This window comes from Pleurodeles waltl, chromosome 4_2, assembly GCF_031143425.1.
Source record: "Pleurodeles waltl isolate 20211129_DDA chromosome 4_2, aPleWal1.hap1.20221129, whole genome shotgun sequence".
Classification (NCBI taxonomy): Eukaryota; Metazoa; Chordata; class Amphibia; order Caudata; family Salamandridae; genus Pleurodeles; species Pleurodeles waltl.
The window spans coordinates 421,391,036-421,417,961 of record NC_090443.1 but is presented as its reverse complement, the minus strand read 5'-3'; the positions used below and the strand labels follow the sequence as shown (position 1 = coordinate 421,417,961).

At 46.5% G+C, this 26,926-nt stretch overlaps 1 protein-coding gene across 1 annotated transcript in view; it reads right to left on the bottom strand.

The window, feature by feature from the left end:
- Positions 1 to 4,211: 4,211 nt before the first annotated feature.
- Positions 4,212 to 26,926, bottom strand: part of PGLYRP2 (peptidoglycan recognition protein 2) — an 84,170-nt gene continuing 61,455 nt past the window's right edge. Inside the window, exons 5-6 of the mRNA XM_069231668.1 lie at positions 17,446 to 17,740; positions 4,212 to 4,382 (exon numbers count right to left, since the gene is read on the bottom strand). Of these exons, the coding sequence (XP_069087769.1) occupies positions 4,374 to 4,382; positions 17,446 to 17,740 (304 nt within the window). The 3' untranslated portion in view covers positions 4,212 to 4,373. The remainder of the gene's footprint in view (positions 4,383 to 17,445; positions 17,741 to 26,926) is intronic.

Genomic DNA, 26,926 nt, shown 5'->3' with positions numbered 1-26,926 from the left:
CAGGTACTTTGTGCCATATCATTGTTTCCATTGTTTTCTATGGAGTAAGACTCTTATTCTTCTGAAAGTTCATATTTTAACTTGTGTATGTTGGATTTTTGTCATTTTGGTCTTGCTTGATTTAGATAAATATTGCCTATTTTTCTAAACTGGTGTGGTGTCCATTTTGTAGTGTTTTCACTGTATTACTGTGCATGTTGTTACAAATACTTTACACATTGCTTCTGAGTTAAGCCTGCCTGCTCGTGCCAAGCTAGCAAGTGGGTGAGTGGGGGTTAACCAGGTGTGTTTCTCCTTTGCCCTGACTAGAGTGACGGTCCTTGCTTGGACAGGGGGTAACCTGACTGCCAACCAAAGACCCCATTTCTAACAGAACCCTAGTTAGATGTTTTAAAAATTAAGATTTAACTAAATGGTTTTGCATGAAGCCCAGGCATGCTATTGTAACTGAAGGGATAGTTAGTATACCCAATGTGTTTGCAATTGTTATTAACAAAGAGTTGATTTTGTTCACCTGTGGAATCTAGATGTATGCTATCTCTGTTGTTCAGTTATTAGTTCTACTAATTTGCACTGTAACTCTTGAATGCCTAATTATGAATGTGTTAGTTAAATTGAGATTCTTTCAATTATTTGGTCAGCCTTTGTTGTTTGTATATGCTTATCTTTTGGTATTGAGACTAATTTACGTGATATTAGCATTGTTAACATAGGGAATGAAACTTTCTAATTTTACTAAAAGGTGTGGTTATTTATGGCCACATGGGCCATAGTGCGTAATGATTACCGACTCAAAGTTTCTGATAAATCGATTAGTTGAACATGTTATGTTGTTGTCGGTCAGATTATGAGTAAAGATTGTGTACATGGTGGAATCACTCTAAGCGTAGGCAAAAGGTCCATCAAACCTCTAATGCTTCCCCTTATAAATAAATTATAAAAGACCAAATAAGGCCAGACGCACTCACAAGACAAACCAATGAGGAGTTACAATAATCTATTCTTGATATAAGTGCTTGTACTCAGTTCTTTCTGGTGGTCGAAGGAATAAAAGCGAGGATTTTCATAATTGTGTATGAGACAGAAACCAGTGGCATAGATGGTTTTTACATGCTATGTAAAATGTAATTTGTTGTCCATCATCGACCCCAGTTATGAGCATGGGATAAGAAAGATGGCAAAGTTCCTAACATTTCTGCCCACCAATCTATGGTCCAATCTGATTCTGATCCAAATACGATAATTTCACTCTTTTTACCATTCAAGTAAAGGAAATCGAGGTCCATCTATTGTGCCACTTCCTGGAGACTATGGGGCATATTTACAAGCCCCTTGCACCCTTAAACACTGCGGTAGCATAATATTTTTTTATGCTATGGCGACGCTAACCAGTCCCCCACCCTGCGCCATATTTACAAAGTGGTGCAATACTAGCATTGCACCACCTTGTAAACAGTTGTGCCACATTATACCTGTGCCAGGTATAATGTATGCAATGGGGGTGTTTCCCCACAGGGCGGCTAAAAAAAATGGCACAGTGAAATTTACAAGATTTCACTGAGCCATTCTAGCATCATTTTGTAGCGCCTGCTCAGGGCATGCGTTAAAGTGACGCTAGGCTATTTCCTATGGGCCTCCCTGAGCTTTGCTGGATTAGCATCAAAATTGTTGGGACCAGTCTAGCAAAGCGACAAAATAGCATAAAAAATGTTGACGCTAATGTGCTAACATGCACCATGGTGCGTTATATTGTAAATTCAGTGCGTAGTGCATGGTGTTGTTAGGGAGGTGCAGGGCGACACAATGAAACTAGCGTATCGGAGCCAGCGCACCGGTTCCTTGTAAATATGCCCCTATAGGGCTTATTCACAAGCCCCTGTTGCCTAGGGCAGTGCAGCAAGTGTCTTTCTGTGCCATCCTGCGCCACCAGGAAAGGATACAGCACATTTCTGTCCTCTCCCCCTGCGCTGGTGCTAAAGTTAGCTTCCTAGCATCAACGCATGCACTCTTGCACCATAACGCAAGGGTGCCTGTATTGCAGAAAATGATTGTTTATGTGCAGAAAGATGTACCTTCCTGTACATGAACAATCAATAATGGTGATTTGTTACTTCAATGTGTGTTGCACAATGCAACACACATAGAAGTAGCAAATCAACATTATAAAATGATTGTTTATGTGCAGGAAGGGATACCTTCCTGCACATAAACAATCATTAATGGCGTTTTGCTTTAGAAAAAGCAAAAATGAGGGGGGAAGAAAGTATTTCTCCTCCTTGCGCCACTCTAGTGCCAACCCTAGGGTGGCATTAGTTTTTGGCGCTGCCTCAGATTTACGATTTCTTTTAAGTGTCAAAAGCAATAGACACCTATTGCAAACTAAGTTGAGGGGCCCATATTTACAGGGTGGCGTTAAGCCACAAAAAGTGGCATAGCATCGCATTGTAAATGGGCACAGCGCCACCGAAGTGTTGCTAAAAGTGGTGCTCCAGAGGTGCTAGGGGCTTGTAAATAAGCCCCTATATCTTAGGTAAAGTGCTGCATTGACGGCATTACCATCCAGTCTACCAATCAACTGTATACCACTGGCATAAGTTAAAAAACCTAAATCCTGAAAGATTCAATCAGAGAAGTGAGAGATGTAACCTAGTAATTGAGAAGACTTGGACTCAGAATAGTGCCCGGCGGGACTTCGGAGGTGATCAGCGAATGTATATTCTGCCAAAGACACCATCAATTGCATGGGCAGCAGCAGTAACACTATGTACTCTGTGTAAGAATTGACTGTACGCCCTATCTTTAACATTTCTACATCCTCTTCTGTGATACTGAAGGGCTGAAGAACAGGCATGTGCTGCAGATTATAGAATGTAAACATGGCTGTTTCTGCACCTGCCTTTATGACCCCCGGTTTCTGGGGTATCTGGGAAGTGCCAGTAGTTCAAAAAGGTAAGCCACGGGTGGCAGCTACTACCCCTATGACCCCTAGTCAACATCCATGAATTGTATTCTTTCCCTATACCTCAAGCCTGTGCTGTCACTATTAAGTGCTCCACTGAACCCCATCTAGGTTTGCTTTATATAAATACCTACACTTACACACATGAACACCTACCGGTGGTCCGGAGCTGGTGTTGTCAGCTGTTTACAGAATCCTTGACATGTGGAGAGGGTGTGGCATGAGGGCCAGAGCAGCTAACGTTTGACCTGGGGAACTAAGCGCGAGTCTTGCTTTGACTCAACATCCTGTGATTCTTGGCAAATTACTTAGGGCCAGATGTACAAAACCAGTTTGCATTTCTTAGTGGTCCAAATCACTATTTTGGGCAGTTAAGAAATGCAAAATGGGATTTTCTTATGTATTAGGAATAGCAAATTGCGATTTCTACCCATAGATATCGCAATTTGCGATTCCCAGAATAGGAAATCGCATACAGGGATTTCCTATTTGCGATTCCTATTCTGATGTACCATGAATTTCCTAAATGCGACTTGTGCATTTAGGAGATGCAATTGCCATTGACTTGAACGATGGTAACCAGGTGCCATTTAAAAAAAGACCCCCAAAGTGCTTGAATTTTTTTTTAAATAGAGCACACACATGCCCCATGGGCATATGTGTGCTCTACAGGTGAACCCCTATTTCTGGGGTGCACCAAGGGGGGGCTTTTGCCCATTGCCATCCTTTGTTTTGCATTTCCTAAATAGTGATTTCCTAATAAGAAATTGCTTTTTGGGAAATGCAAAACCGGCCCATTGGCTCAATTGCAATAGGATTTCTTAATAGCAATTTCCTAATAGCGATTCCTATTGTGTAGGAATCACTTTTAGGAAATGGTATCTTTGTACATTGTGTATTGCATTTCTTAAATAGCGATTTCTATGAAGTCGCTATTTAAGACATGCAAAATTGCATTTTCGGACATCTGGCCCTTAATCTCTTCCTGCCTGAAAAATATGAATGTGACCTTGTATAATGTAATGAGTGCCTATGTAAAGCGCCCTGTGTCACAAGATTTATATTATCAGTTGGGACTGATTTGCCCGTGTTCAACTGCAGTGGTGATTGTTTGTGCTGGACTGTTGTTTTAGTACATTGACCTATATACAATGCAGTTTTATTGTTATTTGAAATTATCGTTCTTAAATTATGAAACAATGAACGGGCACTGATTACTAATGGCATTAAAAAATACACAGTTTCAATGTCCTTGTGATGAAGTCATTTTTACTTTGTACAGATCAGTAAAAAGCACATGTTTCAGAAAGCAGGTCAATTTGGAAAATATCTGGCAGCTGCAGGTGAAAGAATGTGCCCAAGTCCATGGAATTTGTTCTTGCTTTGGGGATATTTTTCTGAATTCTTCACAACTTCACACCTCCTGCAGCAGAATTAAAAGAGAACTATTATCAGAAGAAATGCACAAAATAAAAGAGTGTTGAAGGCTGTGGAACCTTCATATGAGAACCCTTTACCAGTTTTATTGCAGTTGTGCTAACCATATATATGTCAAAGGTGGTTGACTTACATAGTGCTGAATTTGTGTCGGAGGTTGCACGTGACGGCTCTGCCAGTCATTTTTAGGGACCGGGCTTATTTTTCAAACAGACTTTTACTCACTGAGCAAGAGAGAAAAGAAGAAACGAAATGAAGTAGAGAAAATCGGAGAACAGTGAGAAAGTGACAAGAGGAGAAGGAAGGGATGAAGAAGAACCTGCATGAGCTAGCTGTAGGATGTTGAAAGAAAGAAGTAAGCGAGGGAATTACAACTGGGCAGCCCAAGTGTGAAGAACCCCGGCTTTTAGCAGGGTGTACTTAAGAAAAACTTTGGCCAGCGGTACTGTTTTTATTTACAAACTCAGGGGCATATTTATACTATGTTACTATTTTTTTAACGCAAATCTGGTGCAAAATTAACTCCATATTTATATTTTGGCGCTAGACATTTCTAATGCAAAATTATGGGAGTTAAAGTCATTTTTTGCCTGCGGAAAACTACCTTGCATCAGTGAGATGAAAAATGACTCAAAGGTCCTAGCGCCTTATTTATCCTCCCGTGCAAAAATGGTGCACAGGAGGGAGGCGGGCCTAAATAATGGCACTAAGCTTGCTTAGCGCCATTATTTAACACCTGGGTCAGGGCAGGCGTTAGGGGACCTGTGGACCTATTTTCATGGTGGAACTCCATGGAATAAGCCTACAGGTGTCCTCCCCAGGCCCCAAGGACACCCCCACCCACACCAAAGGGACAACAGAGGATGGGGGACCCCATCCAAGGTAAGTATAGGTAAGTACAGGTAAGTATTTTTTTTTAAAGTGCCATAGATGGACCTAACTTGGGCCCCCCTACATGGCACTGTGCCCAATGACCATGCCCAGGGAACTTAAGGGCATGGCCATTGGGCTGAGGGGGCCTGACTCCTGTCTTTACTTAGATAGGAGTCATGCCCATGGGGGTTGTGCGTCTAACAATGGCGCTAGTCAGGTTATATTCATTATTTTGACTCTAACCTGACTAGCACCATTCTTTCATGAACAACCTCTAGTTTTCCCTACTCCTCCCCTACCCGGTTAACGTCATGTATTTTGACGCTAACCAGGCCTTAGTGCCAGCTTGCGCCATTCCTTAAATATGGCGCCTGGTTGGCGTCCTGGAATGGTGCTAGCCGGCGCTATACTTTTTGACGCAAACATGCACAAACGCAGGTTTGCGTCAAAAAGTATTAATATGGGCCTAAGGGGCATATTTACAAGCGCCACCGGAGCATAATTTTTTGTGACGCTCCGGTGGCGCTGTGCACTGCGCTATAATTACAAGGCGGCATTAGGCCACTTTTTGTGGCTTAACACTACCTTGTAAATACGGCCCCTTCACACGCAGCACTTTACATGATAGGGGCGTGCAATGGGTGTTGCTCTGAGCATTCTACAGCAACACCCATGGCATTTTGACACTGCCCCAGATTTACAAGAAATCGTAAATCTGTGACAGTGCCAAAATCGAATGCCACCCCAGGTGTGGCGTTAGCATGGCGCAAAGAGGATAAATGCTTTAATTTCTCCCCTTTTTTTGCTCTTTCTATGTGTGCTGCATTTTGCAGCACACATAGAAAGAGCAAATCGCCATTGAAATTGTTCTTGTGCAGGAAGGAGCCCCCTGTAATGAAGCCATCCTTGCATTAAGGGCAAGGGTGGCTGCGTTGGCAGCTAATTTAGCGCCAGGGCAGGGGGAAACAGGGATGCACCGTATTTTTGTATATACGGGTATCCCTGCGGTTCAGAACTGATGCAGTGCGGCACTGCCAATTTTGGCACTGCGCTACACCAGGGCTTTGTATATATGCCCCTAAGCATATTGCATGACAAACACTGCCTCTAAAAGCCCCTAGGCCTGTGTAAAGAATTGTTTTAGTTCCTGCGTGGTGCTGTGTGGGGACTTACCCAGCAGTATACTCAAAGAGAATCCATTTTAGTTTCAAAGCTCCGAAGATGCCAGAATGTCAACAACTGACAAGATTCATACATTTTTGTGCAAAACAACATTTACTAATAATTCCTACATTGTGATCAGGCAGTGGGTTCCAAAAACCTGGATGGACATTGCTATCTGTGTGTTCACTACACGTGGGTCTGAGGTTCCTAGGATGATGTTTTAGTTAGCAATTCTTGAGCTTATATCCTAGATTAGTAGTCACTTTTCTGCCTTTTTCCTGTTCCACCTGAGTAAAGTTGTCTGATTTTCTAAACTTACTATTTCCCGTTCCTGTGTCAGCTGGGCGCTACACGTTTCTGTCTGTTTCTTCCCCAACACAGCTTTAACTGCTTCTAGTTACTCTTAAATTACCAGAGTGCATCGTTAGCATTTGTGCTTTCCTATTTTCTCGCTTTGTTTTTTTCGGAAGCTAGGGTTCCAGGCCTGATAAGGAATCTCCTTCAACTTGTACCTGCTTTCAGCATGTTAAACTGTTTATCTGATGTGCCACTTCTTTAGGATCAGGCATTAGTAAGTGAAGTTCCTGGTGCACCTGTGTGACGTTGCTTTCAGGTCATATTTTATCAGCTGGTGCCACTTTAGTTGTTTCTATACTGCACCTTACTTCTTTTTAATGTAAAAAGATTAAAGTACCTAGAATATTTAAGTCACTCTTTCCTGTGAATCCCCTGGATAGTATCTGTGGCATCATACACCAGCTCTAAAAATTACAAACTCAGGGTCCCTATTTTCTCTTACAATTGCTTCTTTATGAATCCTGTATTATCACGCAAAACTGCATAAGAATCTGAGCGCACACATAAAGACTGTAAAATAAGGATGTGGATCAATCATAACTGATTTAGTTTCAACAACTCTTGCCCCCGTCATGCACAGTTTTTCCTTCATTAATTTGACTGCTAATGTTTCATTTATATTTTGAATGGCATTATAGAAGTTGTCATGATTGCTGTAATATCTGGGATAATTAGCAGTGTATGGCGAAGGCGTTAGTTATAGTTACTGTAGGCTGCGAGTTATAGTTACTTCAAATAACTCTCACTATAACTGCTGAATTTGTGTGGTTTTGTGCAAGTAAATTCAGAGCCTAATTATAACGTCCCTGTAACCTTCGTTTGCTAAGTGAATTTCTATATATTTTTTTTATTCTATTTCCTAACTATAACGTCCTTGTAACCTTTGTTATTTTCATTGAATTTCTACATTTTTTTAACCGTAAAGTAATTTTAATTACTATACGTTAATCCAAGCACTGCACGCATAGTTAAAGGCCATGCACAGCGGGGCTGGCCACACGGCCTGGTCTGTGGCCAAGCCCCTATACCCAACCAACTCTACACCACACAGGGCCTTTGAGAGAAATAGCGAAAGAGAGAGAGAGAGAGAGAGAGAGAGAGAGAGGGCTTTTAGACTTTGATGAATGATATACTTAGGATGAGATATTTCTGGACAAATTGAAAAATAAAATGCATTTGTCAAGTAAAAAGAGTGATATCACCTTACAGTATGTCCCTTAAATATTTGAAGTTGAAAAAAAATTAAAGGAGGGAAATGACCACTGACACATTTAGATTGGTACCCTCAACCCTTGGTGTAGGAGTCTGAGACCTTAACCAGTAGGCCACAGGTGACTCTTTCCCATGCATTTTCTGGTTAAAATAGCATCTCCCTGCTTGCGGGAGCAATGTTTTCATCTGTTTTCCTGTATGCATATTTGCGTGCAGGGAAACAGCTGAAAACACCGCTTTCTGCAAGTGGGAGCTGTTTGACAGCTCTTGCTTGCTGAAAGTGGAGTTATGTTTGCTTTTGCTTTTGCCTGGTGGGAGCAAACAGCTACCTCTTGAGGGTGGGCACCTCAGGAGGTAGCAGGAGTCAGCCCTGGGGGGTGGTGGTCCCCAGGACCATCCATGGCTCCACAATGGGGGCCGCATAGCTGCCCCTCCATCATTTAATTCTGCCCTGGGGAGGTGGTGGTCCCTTGGGACTGGGGTCTGCAACAGACCCCCTTCATTAATTTATTTCAGCCCTGGTGAGGTGGCGGTGCCTGGAGCAGTGGGGGGTGCGTGCCCCCCCCATTAAATGGAATGAAATGACTAAGAGAAGTGGCGGTCCCCAGGGCTGTGGGGTGAGGGTGCGTGCCCCCCCTTTAAATGAAATGCCCCAGAGAGGTGGTGGTCACCAGGGCTGCCAGGGGGACGTGCGGGTCCCCCACATTATTTTAGCATGATTTGCCCCAGGGAAGAGGCACTCCCTGGGGCTGCAGTGGGCCACGCGGCCCTGCGTTACTTTATATACTGTGGCCTGGGGCAGTCCCCCGGGTGTGGGGGTGCAGTGATGGGACCCCATGCATAGCACCAGTGCCCCGGAGAGGTGGCGGTCCCTGGGGTCCTGATAAGCCCTAGGAAGAGGGCCCTGTACACCTCCCCCGTATTTTATGGCATTGCTCCTGGGATCTGGCCCACCCAGAGCAAAAAATAAAAAAGCAAGCTTGGAGACTGCACTTGTTTTTTGTTTTCCTAAAATCATAGTGAAATTTGCAGATGTGCCACAATTTTCACTGTGATTTAAAAAAAAAAAAACTTTTGAACATTGGGAAGTGGGGTCCCTTGGGGACCCCTGCACCAAGGATAGAGGGGTAGTGTAACAGTACCCTACCCCCTTTTAATTTTTCTTTCATTTTCTTTAGGCTCAGCTGAAGCTGAGTCTCAAAATGGCTGCCAACACTTCCTGGTTGAATCTGCACGAGATTGACAGTATTTGCAGAGCCTTCACATCTCTAGATATACAAATGTGTTTTTTCTTTAATAGCTCCAAAGTTACTGAACGGATTTACATCAAATCACAAAAAGTGTTCTTTCTGGGCCAAGAGCTACCTTTCTGCCAAATTTGGTGTGAATCCGTCCAGCGGTTTGGGCTGTAGTCGTGTTCAAAATCCCTACAGAAATTAACACGGGGAAAACGCGTTTTGGGACCGACCCCTTTTTTCTCAGCCCTCACTTGATGGATCACCCTGAAACTTTCCAGAAAGCAGCTGAAGTGAATGTCAAATCTTTTAAAATTTTCGTGAAGTATCATCAACCAGTATCAAAGAGATAGGCAAGTTAATAATGCGCTTTTCCAATGGAAACTCGGTCCTAACTATATCTACCTATTAAGAGATAGATAGGTAGATAGATAGATAGATAGATAGATAGATAGATAGATAGATAGAGTGAAAAGATTTCTTAATACCTACCAATTTAGATGGAAATAACCACTGAAATTCACCAGTTATAGTTATGACAAATAACTACAACTCATGCCTTAAAGTAACTATAACTTGCGCTCCCGCAATAATGTCATTTCAGATGTTGCAGTGATGTTATCAATGATGTCATATAACATGTCGTGAGTGATGTAATGTAGGAGGTAATTAGCAGTGCTTGGCGAGGGAACGAGTTATAGTTACTTTAGGACACAAGATAAATATATTTGAGATAGCTATAACTGGTGAATTTCAGTGGTTTTCTTTGTTTAAAATGCTATGCTTTAACGGACACTTTCACCTATTACGTCTCTTTAACCTTTGTGTTTTTTCAGTGAATTTATAAGGTGGCTTTGAATATCTAACTATAACTGTCACTTTAACTTTTGTTTATTCCATTAATTTCTAGGGTTATTTTCAATGTTAGTTATTTTCAATATATAAAAGGCAAACCTATTGGCTTTTTTCAATTAATGTTTATATAAAATATTTATAGTAAAATAATTAAATGTCAGTCTTTTTTAACATTCCCCGACCACATAATACAGCCATATAACCAACTACAAGGAGCCACTTCATTCCCAAGCTGAAGCTCAGATGCTCCAGCTCTGGGAATACTTTTCACTTTTCTTGAGGTCATATTCTATAGACCAGAGGAAACATACGTTTTTTTTTTCTGGCATTTATGGGCGCTGCTGCTCGCCCTGCACCCAACCCCACAACACTTAAAAACATGCTAGTGGTGTACCTGCTGAGATGGGGGCACAACCAGCAACAACATATATGTAAATTAGCCCATGATTGTCTTTATGGGGAGCCCCCTGCCAGGAACAGTGAATTATAAATAAGGTTATCCTGCAACTCATTTTTTATTCTTCATTTTTAATTGTTTAACATTTTTGTGGGTGTCCTAATTGCACTCAGGACTCCCACAGCTTTACATTTTTTTGGAGGAGTCCCAGGGCCTCCACAGCCTCACCAGCTACCTGCAAGCAGCCCCATTCCAGGAGTTGGCAACACATTCTGCCTTTACTTTTCTAAATAACTAGGGTGCCAGGGTGGCCCACCAGGGGCACCGCACAGGATTTTTTTACATTGTGGGCTGCAGGAAAAGTGCCAATGATGTATGTTGCACCACTGGCTCTCCTGTCAGCACCCTAGGCAGCTTCAGGTGGAGCTGGCATTGCTCCCAACTGGTGGGAGCTATTTTTCTTTCTGCTTTCGCTGGTGGGAGCAGTTCTATGTTTCCCTGCCATTAGGAGTGTGGACACTGAGAAACTTTAGTGCTCTAAACCCAGCGTGAGCCTCTCTGCTCCCGCCAGGTGTGAGCACAGAAGATTTCCCTGCCTGCGCTCTTCAAGCAAGGAAATAACATTGTATCAGGGGGATAAAGTCCTCGGGCCATAACATAGCTTGAGACGGGGACCACATGTCCCGTCTCTTTAATTGTTAACATGGCCCTTTGGGGGTGGAGTCCCCAGGGCCTGGAAATAGCCCAGAATAAAGGGAAACGTGTTTTCGGTCAGCCCCCCCCCCTTTTCTTGACCACTGCTCAACCTCTCTCGAAGAAGGAGCTGCAGTGGATGAACTTTTTTCTGGAAAGTTTTGGGAAGATTTGTCAAATGGTGCCAAAGTTGGTAGCAAACCAAAAAGTACTTTTCCTGTGAAAATGTGGTCCTAACTATAACTACCCAGTGGTGACCACCACTGGGTCGCTGGGTAATCAATCTATCTATCTATCCATCTATCTATCGTAGTTATAGTTAGGATACTGGTTCCATAGGAAAATATTTTTTTCCTAAGAAATTTGGCACTGGTTGATGAATCTTTACAAAACATTCCAAAAAAATATGTTCCTACACCTCAGCTCCTTCCGGGAAGTTTTATGGAGATCAATCAAGCAGGAGCCAAGAAAAGAAAGAGGTCCCAAAATAAATTTTCCCCATTCATTTTTCCAAAAGGAAATTTAGACAAAGCTAGAGTCCAAACAGCTTATGGATTTACACCAAATTTGGCTGAAGGCTAGACCTTGATCCAGAAACCGTGCCTTTTGTGGTTTGTTGTAAATCCATTAATTAGTTTTTGAGCACTAAAGACTCAAGCTGAGATCTGATTGGCTGCCACCACATCAACAAAAGGTGTGGCAGCAGCCTCCTTAGGACTCAGGACTCAGTCCCATGTCCTAGTATAAAGGTTTAAACAAGTATAAGGGGGCAGGTTAGGGATACACTGACTCCTTAGACATGTGGGAGGTTCACAGAGGGATAGCCATTGGGTCAAAATGTGTGTGTGTGTTTTTTAATGTAGCCACACATTTGGGGGGGATTCACAAATCTGTGGCATGAAAGAAACAGCTGCTCCTGTCTTGTGGGAGCACTGCTGGCTACCGGTGCACCCAGGATAGGTGAATGAGGAGAGCTGGTGGGTTCACGGGAGCCCTGGGACTCCCTCTACAGCTTCCAATATGGTGTTTTGTGGGTGCTCCTGATGGGCACTGAGGCATCCAGCTAAGGCCCCTGGGAATGAGGACCCCACAACTAAAATTGGCTCGGGGAGGGGGGGCTATGCAACCTCGTCCCCTTAATAAATAAGAAAGGCCCCAGGGGATAGGGTCTCTGGGCCCCCCTAGTGGCTCAGAGGGGGGGGGGGGTCTGTGTCCCCTGCCCCTTAATAAGAAATAAAGGCCTTAGGGCATGTGGTCCTTGTGGTCCTAAAGGCTAAGGGAGATTATCCCATTTATTACATCACTCATGACATGATCTATGAATTCACTGATAACGTGACTGCAACATCTGAAATGACATCATTGATGACAAGCCTGTGCATGGCAGGGGAGTCAGTTATAGCTACCCTAGGGCATGAGTTCCAGCTACTTGAGATAATTATAATTGGTGAATTTCCATAGTTTGTATCATAGGTGGGGGTTAGTTGAGGAGAAGAGCGAGAGGATCAAGGTTGATCAGCGCCGCTTCTGGGAGTGTTAAGGGCTCAATCTGTGCCAGTAGTAACAGAAAGATTTCTACTCTCGCTAGCTACTGCTTTGAAGACCCTGCCCTCCAACTTGAACGTTTTGAGACAAGGATGGGAAAGATGTACTCACCTGATGAAGGCTCAGGTTGTACGCAGTCTCGTTCACTACTCACTTCAGGTAACGTTTCTGTTACGATCACTTAAACGACAAGCACTAATGCACAATGCCTGATGCAGTAGCTAGAAGGAGTCTTTCACTATGCTTGTTGTCTCTGATTAGAAAAAGGGTAATGCCCTATTGCAGTGAGGCAGAAAACTGGCTGTGTCCTTGAGCAACGATCAAACTGTTGGCAAGTGTGTATAATATGTTTCATTTAGGTACCATGATTGTAGAATGGTGGCCAGCATCATGGCATGTACCTGATGCAGTTTCAAACCATAGAAAAACTTGAAACAATAGATTGTGGAGCTCACTGAACACAGAAGAGACAAAATATATAATTGCTGAACCTAAACCTGTGTTTTGTATTTCAAAAGGAAGCAGCATTTTTTGTTTTGCTCCATTATCTGCTTTGTAAACCGTGAACATTGTCCAAAAGCCCACTTCAAAAAGGTACGAAGTAGTACACCTAACTTCCTTTAAGTCAAGACAAACAGGTCTCATGCAGTTCCTGCTCTTCCTGCTCTTCTAGAGGGCTGTCCTTGGCTCATTTGCCCAGTTAGCTGTATCTTAGCTGCTTTGACTAGAAGGCAATGAGTACTTATATGATGCACACACAGCTGTTCATCAAACATGAAAAGACCCAGCCCGTCCATCCTATGAAAGGAAATGGCCACCGGTCATTCCTCCTTTAGAGTGGAGGAGAGACACCCCACCTGCTTACCTGCTGCCAAGCAAGAGCAAGCATAAATTAAATTAAATTGTCATTACCATTTTTATAAAGTGAAGTGCCACTAATCCACACTATTCCATCTCGAAGATGAGGGCATTACTCGCCTAAAGCATAAAGTGCGCATGTCGGATTGGCCAGCTGTTTTGCGATGACCAGCTCGACATGCGCACTTCAGACGTCACCAACCTGAGCTGTTTTAAACAGCTGGGAGGCTGCGTTAGCCTACTCCGACCAATCCTGGTGCTTCTCTCATGCTGAAAACGGCATGAGAGCAGCCCCAGGATTGGTTAGGTTTCCTGGCTCTTCGCTCTTGTAAGGAACATCTTCCACTTTCCCTCTCTTTGGATCGGGATCAGGTTCCTCTTGCTTCTCTCAGTCCAACTCGGAACACACAGGATCATGAGAACCAGCTGTCAGACTGGTGCTGCATATGAAGAAAGACATCCCCTGAGAGAGAGACACCATCCAGAAATCAAAGGCTGCAGGTGAGTGGCATGTGTCATGGCGATGCCCGCGTGAGGCACTCTTTGCTGCAGTGCTCCTGCAAGGCTACATTGGGTTGGTTCCAATGCTTTTCTTCTACTTGTAGTACTTTTGTATATTCAACACCAACACAGCAGAAGAGCATCTGAGCGCTGTACACAAGAATCAAATAAAAAGCAGAAGGAGCCGATACTTTACATTATCTAGCTCCCTCTAGTGCTGTCATAGTGCTGTGAATAGGCCCTTCCAAGCCTGGGTCCTGTTTACCGGCCTCATAGAGTTCATGCTGCGACAGCAACTCGGGAGCACGAGCTTTCCGCAGTCCCTGGAGCCAGCTGAGCATGTTTTAAAAAACCTACGAAAATCAACGGCCCGTATCTCAATCCGTAGTGCGAATCTGACACGTGTGCAATACTTCAATGTTTCACTAAACTGGATTTTACAAGTAGCAGTGCTGTGTTCCTGTGACGCAGCACTGTATTTGAAAACTATAGTGAAGTGTTGCATTCGCTATGGGAATGCCTTGGAGTTGCGAATTTGGCTTCTTTTGCGCTAGTTGTTAGTAAGTGTTGCCTGTCTGCCGGCTTCGGAGTGAAGAGGTTATATGGTTTAGTTAAGGCTTCTGAGGGGGTTTCATAGGAGTGGAGTTCTAATAGGTCCCCTTGGACTCAGATTTTAAAGCAATTAAAGCAGATGATTCTCAGAAAAACACCTGCGAGAATCCTGTCAATCGCCTTTCTAGTTTCTAATAATAAACAAAACCTGGCACCTGACACATGAACGTTAATGTCTCACGAGACACCGGACCAGACGGCAGTATCTGTAAGTCTCAGCATCGCTTTACATCCTGTGATTCTGTGCAAATCTCGTTGTATACAAAACAAACAGTAAATTGATTATGTAATGTACCTGGTGCTCATCTGAGAGATTGTAGGAAGGCGCCTCTTTTGACATGGTCACCCCTGAGAGATTGTAGGAAGGCGCCTCTTTTGACATGGTCACCCCTGCCCCCCAAACACAATTTCTGCCTGGTTTCTGGTGCAATTTTGGCTGAAAGTACACTGTGTCCCTGCAAAACAGGTCCCCAGTGCCAGATCTCTTTCACTAAAACTGCACAGTCATTTTCCCAATTGGCAAAACTTTAGTTGCAACTGTAAGTCCCTAGTAAATGGTACCCCTGGTACCAAGGGTAAGGGGTTCTAAAGGAAGGCCTCTGCGGGCTGCAGCACTGATTGTGCCACCCTCAGGGACTCTCTCACCTAAGTGCACATGGTGCTGCCTTCGCAGGCTGCGTGTCTCGGTGCAGATCTAAAATGAAAACAAGACATGGCACACAGCCCGTGTGCCCTACCCCCTGCACATTGCATGCAATATATGTATGTCACCCCTCTGGTAGGCCTTCCAGCCCTAAAGGCAGGGGGAATTATATTATTGTCAATTTTCAGACATCGTAAGTGAACAGTGAAACAAATTTAATTACATGTGCTGGACACAGGTCATTACGAGTTCCCCAGCTACATGATGGCTTCACTGACAATAGGGATGTTTGGTATCAAACATCTCATATTAATAAAACCCTCACTGAATCCAATGATGGATTTATTAATACATGCACTCAGAGGGCACCTTAGAGGTGCCCCCTGCAAAACCTACCAACTGCTAGTGTGGGCACTGACTGGCGAAAACCAGTACAGCCATCTTATGACACAGTTGTGGCCACCTTAGGTGAGAGCCAATGCTCTTGAGGGCTGTGAACAAAAGTCTCCTCTGGACAGAGGTCTGGCTTCCTCTCCCATGTAGGAGGGACATTCCAGGGTGGGGAGCTTCAAAAGCCATGCCGTCTTTGAAATGCGACCCAGGCCTCTCCAAATGGTGGAAGAGGCCAAATCTAGTTCTTATACCCACTTTTGTTTTCAGGGCTGGAGGGAAAATTAGGTAAATTAGGAGGAGTGCCCACTTCATGCCAGTCCCATCCCTAAGTTGGATGAGCTGAGGTGGACACTACTTTTTAAATCCCTCCATCTTGCATGGAAGAAATTAGGCCAATAGGGTTAGGCCTAGGCCCACTTCCCAAAGGAAGTGGTCATAGGAAGGGTGTAGTCACCCTAAACGTGAGTAGCCCATTGACTACCACCTGGCACTCCCTGATGCCCCTAAATTCAGTATTTAGGTGGCACCCCTGAACTATAGAATCAGTTTTCCTGCAACCTACGAAGTGTCGGACCCGTCACCAGCAGAGAAGACTGAAGACACCAGTTGACTTGGCCCTAGCCCTATCGGCCTGTCTGAAGCCTTCAAAGAAACCTGCACCCGGGGGATGACCGTCCTGCAGCCCGGCGACCTCCAAAGCCTTGGGAGGACTGCCTGCCTTCAATAAAGAATTCCAGTGGGCAGCGTACCTGTCCAGAAGAAACCCATCTTAAAGAAGGGGAAGCCTGCCTGAGAAACTGTGAAACCAGACACCAAAAGAAATCACTGCACACGACGCCCCTGGCCTGAGTCCAAGTGGCCCACCCATTAAGTGAAGGTTCATCAGCACTTCTGACCAAGCGTCCACAGTGGGCTGACCCCTGCTGGACTCCACAGCGATGCCTGCAGCCTAAATCTTAGGGCTCCCCCTGACCACAACCCACCAGGTAAGCTGATTCTAACGCCTTATAAACTGTAAGCAACAAAAGGACCTCTCTGACAAAAGCAGTAACCCACTGACCTATTTGTGTTCATGTGCACTTGGTGATCTACATGGTACATGTTCTTTGCAGGAGGCATATTAACCCCTTGCGCTACCTTAAAACTTCCACTAGAGAAAACTCGGTATTCTCTCCAGGCAGAACATTACACACCAGGGCATTCTTGACATTTTTATTGTTGCCTGAAAATTGCTGGGGGCAAGCAACACTGCAGTAGGGGCTTTTAAAACTATAATATATTTGCAAATGCTGTGTCCCCTCTCACAGTCAGCACCTGGTGAGGTGGCACCAGTCGTACCGCCCTAGAACTGCCCTTGGTGGTCATATATACAAGTTGTTACTCTGTGCAAATAAGTATGATTCGGCCCTTATCATGAGGGTACACAATCTTTAAAATGATGACAATGTGAAAGTAAAAGAAAATTGGGTGCTTGCTCGCTACTTAAAAGTAATTCCTAATTTTTATGACCCACCACTTTCAAATGTCACTAGCTACTACTGGAAATGGCTGCAATGCTTGTGGCATCACCACGTATAAGGAAACTAAATAAATACATTGATTATGTGTATGTTACTACAGAATACATTTCACTCTCAAACATTATAGTTGGTTCTGCACTGTCTGACCTGTATGAGAAGTGATCACGCCTTTATTCTATGTACGCACTCACCTGGAACCCCTTCCAAGTCTGGATTTCTTGAAAGAGTGCATCTCCTGGACAGGTGGTCTGTACCAGCTGGCGGTGGCCATATATCGTGTATCCTGGAAGTAGGTATCCAGCACCCACAGCGCACTGCAGGAAGTGGTCCTTCACCAGGTCCAGGGCATAGGCCGGAGGAAGCTGCAAGGTGTAATCCCCAATGAAACTGACGCCGTATCCCAAAGTATTGTAGCCCTTGGTGTGAGCTCCCTGCCATGCCCAGCCACGGCCTTCATAAAGGTATCCATCAGCCCCTACCACAAAGCTGGAAAAAATGAATACCCTGTTATTGTAATATAATAACTTAGTGAGAGGCATTTTAAGATGAGTTTACATCTGGTTGTGGTGTTGGGGGCCCTAGGCCCTCATGCTACTAATATTCTTGACATAGACACATAGGGGGTCATTACGACCCTGGCGGAAGGCGGAGAACTGGCGGTAAGACCGGCAACAGGCTGGCGGTCTTTTTTTCCGTATTATGACCATGGCGGTTACCGCCATGGTCATCCGCCGGTTCTCCGTTCCGCCCGCCAGGGCGGAGACGACTGCCGGGCTGGAGACCTGGGTCTCCAGCCCGGCGTCCGTCACTATACCGCTGGCGGTATTTGGACCCGGCTTACCGCCACGGTTTTCCAGCGATCTGAACCGCCATGAAAACCATGGCGGTAAGCACTATCAGTGACAGGGAATTCCTTCCCTGGCACTGATAGGGGTCTCCCCCACCCCAACCCAACTCCCTCCCCTACACCCCCCACCACCCCTCCCCACCCCAACCCCCAACATCACTGCACCCATACCCATATGACACGCACGCAGGCACCACCTACATACTTACATACTTACACGCACACACGCCGACATACATGCCTACATCCACACACACAGTCATACATGCACACCCACATTCACACATACACGCATACATCCATACAGACATACCCGCAGGCATACACGCACTCATACACCCCCTCTACATACACAGACGCACACCCCCATGCACCCACACAACACACAACATCCCCCCACCCCCCCCCCCCTCACGGACGATCGTCTTACCTGGTCCGACGATCCTCCGGGAGGGGACGGGAGCCATGGGGGCAGCTCCGCCGACACCACACCGCCAACAGGACACCGCCACGGTGACTCACAGGTCGTGATTCGCTGGGCGGTGTTCTGTTGGCGTGGCGGTGGAGGTGGAGCAACCTCCACTTCCCCACCTCCCGCCAGTATGGCTGTTGGCGGCTCTCCGTCGGAACAAGGACGGAGAGCAGCCAACCGTCATAATACACCGAGCGGAAGACCGCCACCACTGGCGGTCTTCAGCACGGCGGTACCTCGGCGGTCTTGCAAAAAGACCGCCGAGGTTGTAATGACCCCCATAGTTAGGGTTGGTACAACTGGCCTCAGGCACATGCGCCTGGCCCCTTTTATTGGCAGGGTCACCTGACTGGTGACGCCTGTGATGGATGGGTTTGGGGTGAATGTGGAAGCTAGCCCTCAGCAGAGTGGCTGGTGGAAACATTAGAATGTGTCCAGCAGGACACTACATTCCTCCCAAACTTTATTGAAAACCAAACAACCAAGTCCAACATGTGGGAGAGAAACATAGACACTCAAACAAACACTGAGGGGGTCATTACGACTTCGGCGGTCTTTGCTAAAGACCGCCGAAGCTGCGGGCGCCACTTTACCGCCAGTGTTTGCAGTATGCATGGCGCCCTATTACGACATTACTACATCAACATTGAAGCCGGCTCGTAATAGAGCCGGCGGCAATGTAGATGTGCAACGGGCAGTGAAATGTGCGATGGGGCTGTGCCTGGGGGCCCCTGCACTGCCCATGCCAAGTGCATGGGCAGTGCAGGGGCCCCTAGGGGCACCCCGAGTCCCCCTTACCGCCAGCCTTTCCATGGCAGTGTTTACCGCCATGGACAGGCTGGTGGATGGGGACTCATAATACCCAGGGCAGCGCTGATGGCACCAGTGGTATGACCGTGACGAATGCGCCACAGTCATAATACGCCTGGTGGACACCGCCAGCCTGTTGGTGGTACTACCACCACCGTCGGCGGGGTGGTCCGGGACCGCCGGGGTCATAATGACCCCTGAGTCTCTTTAGGCTTTCCACCGGACATGCTGCATGGACAGGTACAGCTGGGGGTACTCGGCATCATGGCACGCCTCCGTAGTTTAGCCAGACTGCTCTGGATACGAAGGGCAGTGTGATGAAGTCCAGATACCTCAATCGCCTGTCCGTGCCATCACAATGCACTCGGGCACTGTAGGTCCTGTCCCACCTGGGCCCACGGTGTGGGCGTCTATTTACAAAGTTTGATGTGGGTGCATCAGAAGCAGTGGGGAGTCCACTTCAAGGATCTCTGGGAAGGCATTCAGGCTCCATGGATAGCGAACCTCCAAAGACTGGGGATGACCGGGATGAAAGGGCATCGTCCTTGAAGCCCTTGGTGCATCCTAACGTCTGCGGGTACATCAGCTCCAGGCTTCCCTCTCGTGCCAGAACTCCATCAGACAGAAGTCTCCTCGGGCCCTTTGGTGGGCTGCCACGGGACCGTGTGGCCTGTGCAGGCCAAGCGAAGGCGTTGAGGAGGAACAGCCAGCAGGACCACATCCAAGTCGCACTCGGAGGGTGGTTGTCATAGGGTTTGCGCGGTTTGTCCATCAGGACTCAGGTGCACTGGACTTTGTCCGATAGTCTTTGGGTGACCAGCCTCCATCCGTGACCTCAGTGCGTCCCGGTGCCTGTCATGGTGCTGCCTCAGACACATTTCTATTGGCGGGATTCCCCTCTCACCGAAGTACCCTTGAGGCCCTTGCCCCTGGATTGCCACGGGACTGCATGGTCTCTTCACTGACTTTGGCTACGCTCTGGTGGTGCTGTGCTCCTTAGGTGGTTTGGGTGATGCACCTGGTAAGGATGACGATCTTACCGAATAGTAGTTAGGACAACAGGTGGCAGTGTCTTCCTTGGAGACGGGATGGCTTGAGGGACTTCGTGGCCACGTGTGTTTCGTGCATGGCATGTGCAGTTGGCAGCAGGGATGCCATTGATGTCAAGCAGATGGTGACAGGTGGCAGGACGGCTACACTGAGAAGTGTGGGGCTTGGATGTGGTTTGCGCATGATGGCGGCTTACAGTTGGTCCACCTGGGGAGCTGTCTTCAGTGATGTCTGTTCACCCCGGTGCCTGGCTTGTTGTGATGGATGCCCTCTCTGGTACTGCTACAAGTCCTCAGTCGTATAATTCTTCTCCCTTACTCTTGAGCACCTGTGGTGTTCCGGATCTTCCCTATGACCAGTCTGTCACACCCTACTTCTTCAATCTTTCACGACGTGGCATTGTGCCATGTTCCTCTCTATCTGTCCTTTTCCCTTCTTGATGTGGTGTTGCGCCACAGGTCGCATGTTGCACCACATGGACCATCACTGGCTTGTGCTGCACCTCAGCCGGTGCATCATCTTAAGTTGCAGCATCTCGCAGGCTTAGTCCTGGCATAATGACTTGATTCCTTCTCCTTGCGGACCGCTTGCAGGTCTGGTCCGTTCCGGGATCTTTTTGGTGGTCCGCTCCCTGACTGGAGGGTCACCATTCTCTTCTTCCTGTCTTCACTTGAGGCCGCAGTGCTTGCGTCTAGAGACTGCGCCATTGCAGCGCTTGTTCCTGCCTCCTTCTATTTGGCTTGGCAGGATTGGTCACTTCTCCTGACCTGTGCAAAGATGGGTCAACAGTGGCCATTAGGTGCTGCGGTGTGGCTGACTGCTGCGGCCTCCTCTCACTGGTGTTGCATCTCGCTCTCAGAGGACTCTGTCTTTCTCTCAGGCTTCTGCCCGTGTTGTCAAGTTTGCCAGTGCCGCCCTCTGTGCACCTCTGACTTTGCGGTCCTTCTTCCTGGGTGCTCTTTGCTGGCGCCTGGCATGCCCATTCTCTGGGCCTACGGTGGTGGCCATTTACCGTTGGGTGCATGCAGTGCTATCTTCTCACTTGTGCATGCAGAAGGCAGCCACGGGGGGGGTTGCGTGCAGCGCACCGTGCTCTTCCTTGCTTGCTTGCGCTGTCCTTCGCCTCAGGGTGTTGGCTTCCACTGGACGCTTGGCAGCTTTCATTAGGGCTGCTTTGGCCTTTTAGGGGGGTTAGCCGTCTCTAACCTTGATAGTTGATGCCAGTGGATGGTGCTGCCACTTTAACCATGGACATGGCAGCCTTCTTAGCGTTAGGGTATTTGTTTGAATAATGCTTAATTTGGACTTTCAGAATGGGTGCAGTACCCAGCAGTCGCCAGTATTTTTCACAGGTTATTACAGTCTTTCTTCTGACTGTTCTGACTGTATGCCTCGATTTTCGTTAGGGAAGCCGGTGCAAGGTGGGTGCTTCCTCTGACCGTAGGCAGCCACCTCAGCAGGCAGCAAGGCACCACTGAAATGTTTAATTTGGACTTTCAGAATGGGTGCAGTACCCAGCAGTGGCCAGTATTTTGCACAGGTTATTACAGTCTTTCTTCTGACTTTGTGCCTCGATTTTCGTTAGGGAAGCCCGTGCAAGGTGGGTGCTTCCTATGACCGTAGGCAGCCACCTCAGCAGGCAGCAAGGCACCACTGAAAATCTGGCCTGCAGGACCTTCCTCTGTGTGCTGAGTGCTGCCTGCATGCTGTCTTACCCTCCTTTCTTGGGCAGGACACACAGCAGCAGACGAGGCAGCCATGAGGTAGGCGCCCTTCATGTGTGAAGTTTTTCTTTTCTTACGAGACGGGTCGCCGGTATCAAACCCAATTTAATGACCCGCAGAGTTGCTGTGAGTGACGTCATGCCACTTGGTGACGGCCGCAGCAGCTTTCCTAGTGATGCAGGCTAGCATGGCATTCCTCGCAGGCTCTAGTCTGTTCATTGCAACGGGTGGAAGGGGCATACACTGTCACCGGGCTTGTCCTCAGCAGGTGGGGCACCTTACCCAAAACGCGGCCACTCCACACTTCTTCCCTCCCTTGCTGGGATTCAAACAGCAGCAACCAGGGTGGGGTATTATATTCTCCAGCCAACTCACCGTTGGAGCGGCATACCTCGCGCTGGAGAGGGCGCCCAGAGTAGGCTGTAGTGCACTGCCCCCTCACCTGTCTTTCTCTAGCACAGCTTCTCTGCAGGTCAGTCCGCAGGGCTCACCTCACACCTGATGGGGCAGCGGAAACTTCTCCGGTCCTCAATTGCCTTGCTGGGGTCGGGCGGGCAGGACATTCGGCCAGCACTTCCCCCTTGCACCAGGGGACACCACGCATCCGTGTGCTGGCACGGAATTACAGCAGGCAGGGCTGCAGGGTCATGGACAGGCAGCTGTCAGGCATGGAGGCGCCTAGGTCATTTTCCCCGTGAGGCGCGACCGAGCTGCAGCCGGCTTACACGTGGGGTAGACCCATTCATCACCATTGTGGTGTTGGTAGCCCTAGGCCTTCATGCTACTAATATTCATGACACGGACACATACTTAGGGTTGGTACAACTGGCCTTGGGCACGTGCACCTGGTCCCTTTCATTGGCAGTGTCACCTGTCTGTGATGGATGGATGTGGGGTGAGTGTGGAAACCCGCCCTCAGCAGGGTGACTGGTGGAAACATTAGAATGTGTCCAGCAGGACACGACATTGGTGAAACTCGGCTGAGTATGGGTTTCAAATCAGAGCAATATATCACTCTTTCTTTGTCATCTCAAATCCTTGTTCGTCTACATAACTCAGTGTACACGGTTTCTGCTTTTTCATGCAATCCTCCTCAACTTATATCTCACAGGCACTGATAGGCGATGTATACAAAGCACACACAAGCTTCCACACATGCCACAGTTTGCTTTAGGTAAAAGGCTGGCTCTGCTAGGCAGCATACCTACTATATATCAGCCACTCTCTCGATGGCTGATTATTCTTGTGCACTGATATGTGAAAGTGTATGCCTGCTTTTAATAATGACAATATCTAATTTAAATCTGTGTGTGTGCATGTGCCTGTTCAGACGTTCAATCACATGGGGGTCCTTGTGAGCCTGGTGTATTATACTCAAGAAATTCTCTCTTTTGCATAGGAGTATGGCCCCATGCAAATAAGGGAAACGCTCTGCCACCAAGCCGTATTATGGACATGGGTGCAGAGGTACGGGGGCCATCAAAACGGGCACTGACTGTGCACCAGACAGAGGTGGCACACAGTCAGGGTGACAACTGAGGGCGCCCCTCTCAATGGTTGTAGTTGTAGTCCCTTCGTCCACATCAGGCATTCCTCGTCAGGCGGTAGAAGTCCCTCATTGCACCTACCTACAGGGGGATCTCTGTTCCTTTTAAAACTCCAAACCAGGTGCCGCCTTCACTGTTAAAGTTGGACTGGCTGCTTCAGTCAGCCAGTCTGCCTTTCACTAATGTGCTGCCCCCTCGGCAGCATGAGTTTTCAGCTGCTCTGGGAGCAGCACATTATCAACAGTGGCACCCTGTCCCTGGCTTGTGAGCCACGCACATAGTTAAGAGAGCACTGTGGCACAAACGGGGACAATGCGCCCTTACCGTAATATGCCCTAGATCAGTCTGCGTCTGTCAACAAAGACTCAGTGGTGTTTCACAGGGCTTGGCCTGTGGGAGTATTATCTATGAAGTTCCATTAGGACTGCGACCCAAACTTCGATGATGTCACTCTGAGCTTGCGGCCTCACCTGTGGTCTCATGCTGCATTACGTTAAACTCTAACTGCAACCTCACTATATAAGTTGCAACTGAACACCTCACTAGCTCTACATAACTCGGTATTATAAAAAAGGAACAATTTATTAACCCTAAATTTACTGTGGTGTTTTTGTAGTTGGTGAAAGATGAAGTATACACTGCTTTCTATGTCCAGGTAAGTTGTGCGAGGCTGACCTATATCTAGTCTGGGTAGTATATAGTAATGCTATTCATATAATTCATCTATGACCCTCTTGGCTCTCTCTAGTACTAATACCATAACACTTTGGGGGCGGTACTGTAGTTCATACAGGCTGCATAACAATACTCTTATACTGCTTGACCTGCTTACTCTCCCATACGACAAAGATCTGTCACATGCCGCTGGCCAATGGAGGACTTCAAATGAGTCCACCACTGAAGGTTCCAACAAGCTACTTTCTATGATTGCTTCTTGACATCTCAGAATGACAAGCAGTTATTGGATGATATTAACAAAGTCCATCCCAGCAGAACTTTTACCCATTTCTCCCTTCAACCTATGCTTGATGAGGACCATAAACTTTAAACTAAAAATCTCAGAATGGACAACCTGGTGGGGTTACCTGCTCAGTGCACTGTGACCATTAGAAAAATTATAAAAGGGTCTGCAGAGCTGTTCAAAACTGCAATCTTACTGAAAAGTATAGACTGTGCACCTATCTCTAAGATTTCATTCATCACACTGCTATGTGTGGCATCGCATAACACTATAGCTAGGGCCACTGGAATTATGTGATTGTGCGGCTGTGGCGATTTTCTCATAATTATAGATGTGTCATATTTGCCACATAATCCATCACCTGCACCATAATCTGCAGGTTTAACAAAAAAAATTGTTTCTAGCTCAAATGGTTCAAACGTTAGTAAAAATGCAGTGACATGTTGCCATGCAGTGAAAGGCCCTTTGCAAAGCTGGAATGGTCACCTTTTGTTGCTTATTGCTATACCTGGGTATTAAATTGGTACTAATGAGGTGCAACCACTGCCTAGACAGTGTTAACAAGTTTGAAAATGACAAAATAATGACTACTCTTACAAAATGTGCTGCATTATGCCACATAATTTGCCTTTTCTTGCCGCATTATTTACTCAACCCTACCACATATTTTGGCCCACTTCTGTCACATAATTCCAGTGGCCCTAACTATAGCCACACCTTGGTGGTCCTAATGCATAACATGGAAACAGTTCCCATTAAGGATAAAAAACACTACCCTTTTAACCAAGCAGCCTACTCAGTGTAACATGCTATCCATATAGGCAAGCACTTCATCATGGCCTATAGGGGTATTAAGCACTATATAAAAGTTGCCATACAGTACAATATAGAATGTTGGAATTCTTGGCCTGCCCTAATTTGCAGACCACTTGGGCAATGATGATACTATACAAGGCACTACTGACCTCATTAAAAGATTTCCCCCAGTACCAGTGCACCCAGGAGTTACTGGGATCCCACAGAGTTACCAGGGAATACAAGATGGCTTGCAAGGGTCCTCTCAGAAATGAGAAATTACAAGGGGGAACTGCAATTTCAGTCCCAATTCCTCATTTTTCCTAGGTACTTCACCCAGGAACTCCACCGGCAGGATCTTCAGAATTACCGTGGATCTCATAATTCCAAGGGCCCAGTAAAGTCTGGTACTTACTTGCCCTGTGTGAATTAAAAGGATTTTACCAGGTGGACCCTTCTGGTGAAAGACACAAGATCCCTAGAGTGACTGTGGATCTCATAATTTCAATGGGGCCGGTATCCCTCAAAATGAGAATAACAAGCATTGGTAAAGTCTACATTTAACGTGCTAACACATGTAGTATTAGCAGATTAAGTGGGGCACCCAGGGAGGGAGCCAGCAGGAGCGGGCAGAGAAGGATACAGGCGGAAAGTATTCCCTCATGCAGTTAAATGTAAGCATTGGAGTGGCAGTGAAAGGACATACAAACAGCCAATAACATTAGGTGAGAGATGAATAGTCCATTGACATGATTGTCAAACTCTCAAGCCAGTGGTTTAATGAGGCCGGTAAAAGAAAACTACTGCCCTGATTCCGAGTTTGTCGGAATCAAGGTGCTATTTATCATACCTCATAAATGACAATACCCCGAGGGTGCGTTATTTATTGAGTGTGATGAATAGCTCCTATTCTGAGTATCTGGGGTATAATGTGCAGATTTAAGAGCTTAAAGCAACAAAATCTGCATTGTACGGTAAGTACCGTACACTTTTCACCTGTTAAAGTTTGAGTGGCTTGACCTGTCGAAAGTTAAGGAAGGGTGCGTATTTAACACACCTAGGGCCAGATGTAAAAAGCGTTTTGCATGGCGCAAACTGCGAAATTCGCAGTTTGCGCCATGCAAAACGCGCATCGCGATGCACATTCCCATTTTGCGAGTCGGTACCGACTCGGAAAATGGGAATGCGACTCACAAATAGGAAGGGGTGTTCTCTTCTTATTTGTGATTCACACCGCAATTCGCAGTTAGCACCCATGTCAAGTGGGTGCTAACTCATTTGCAAAAGGGAAGACCCCTTCCCCTTTGTGAATGTCGCCAGAAAATATTTTTTCAGAGCAGGCAGTGGTCCAATGGACCACTGCCTGCTCTGAAAAAACGAAACCAAATGGTTTATTTTTTTCTTTTGTATTGCAACTCGTTTTCCTTTAAGGAAAACGGGCTGCAATACAAAAAAACAAAAAAAAT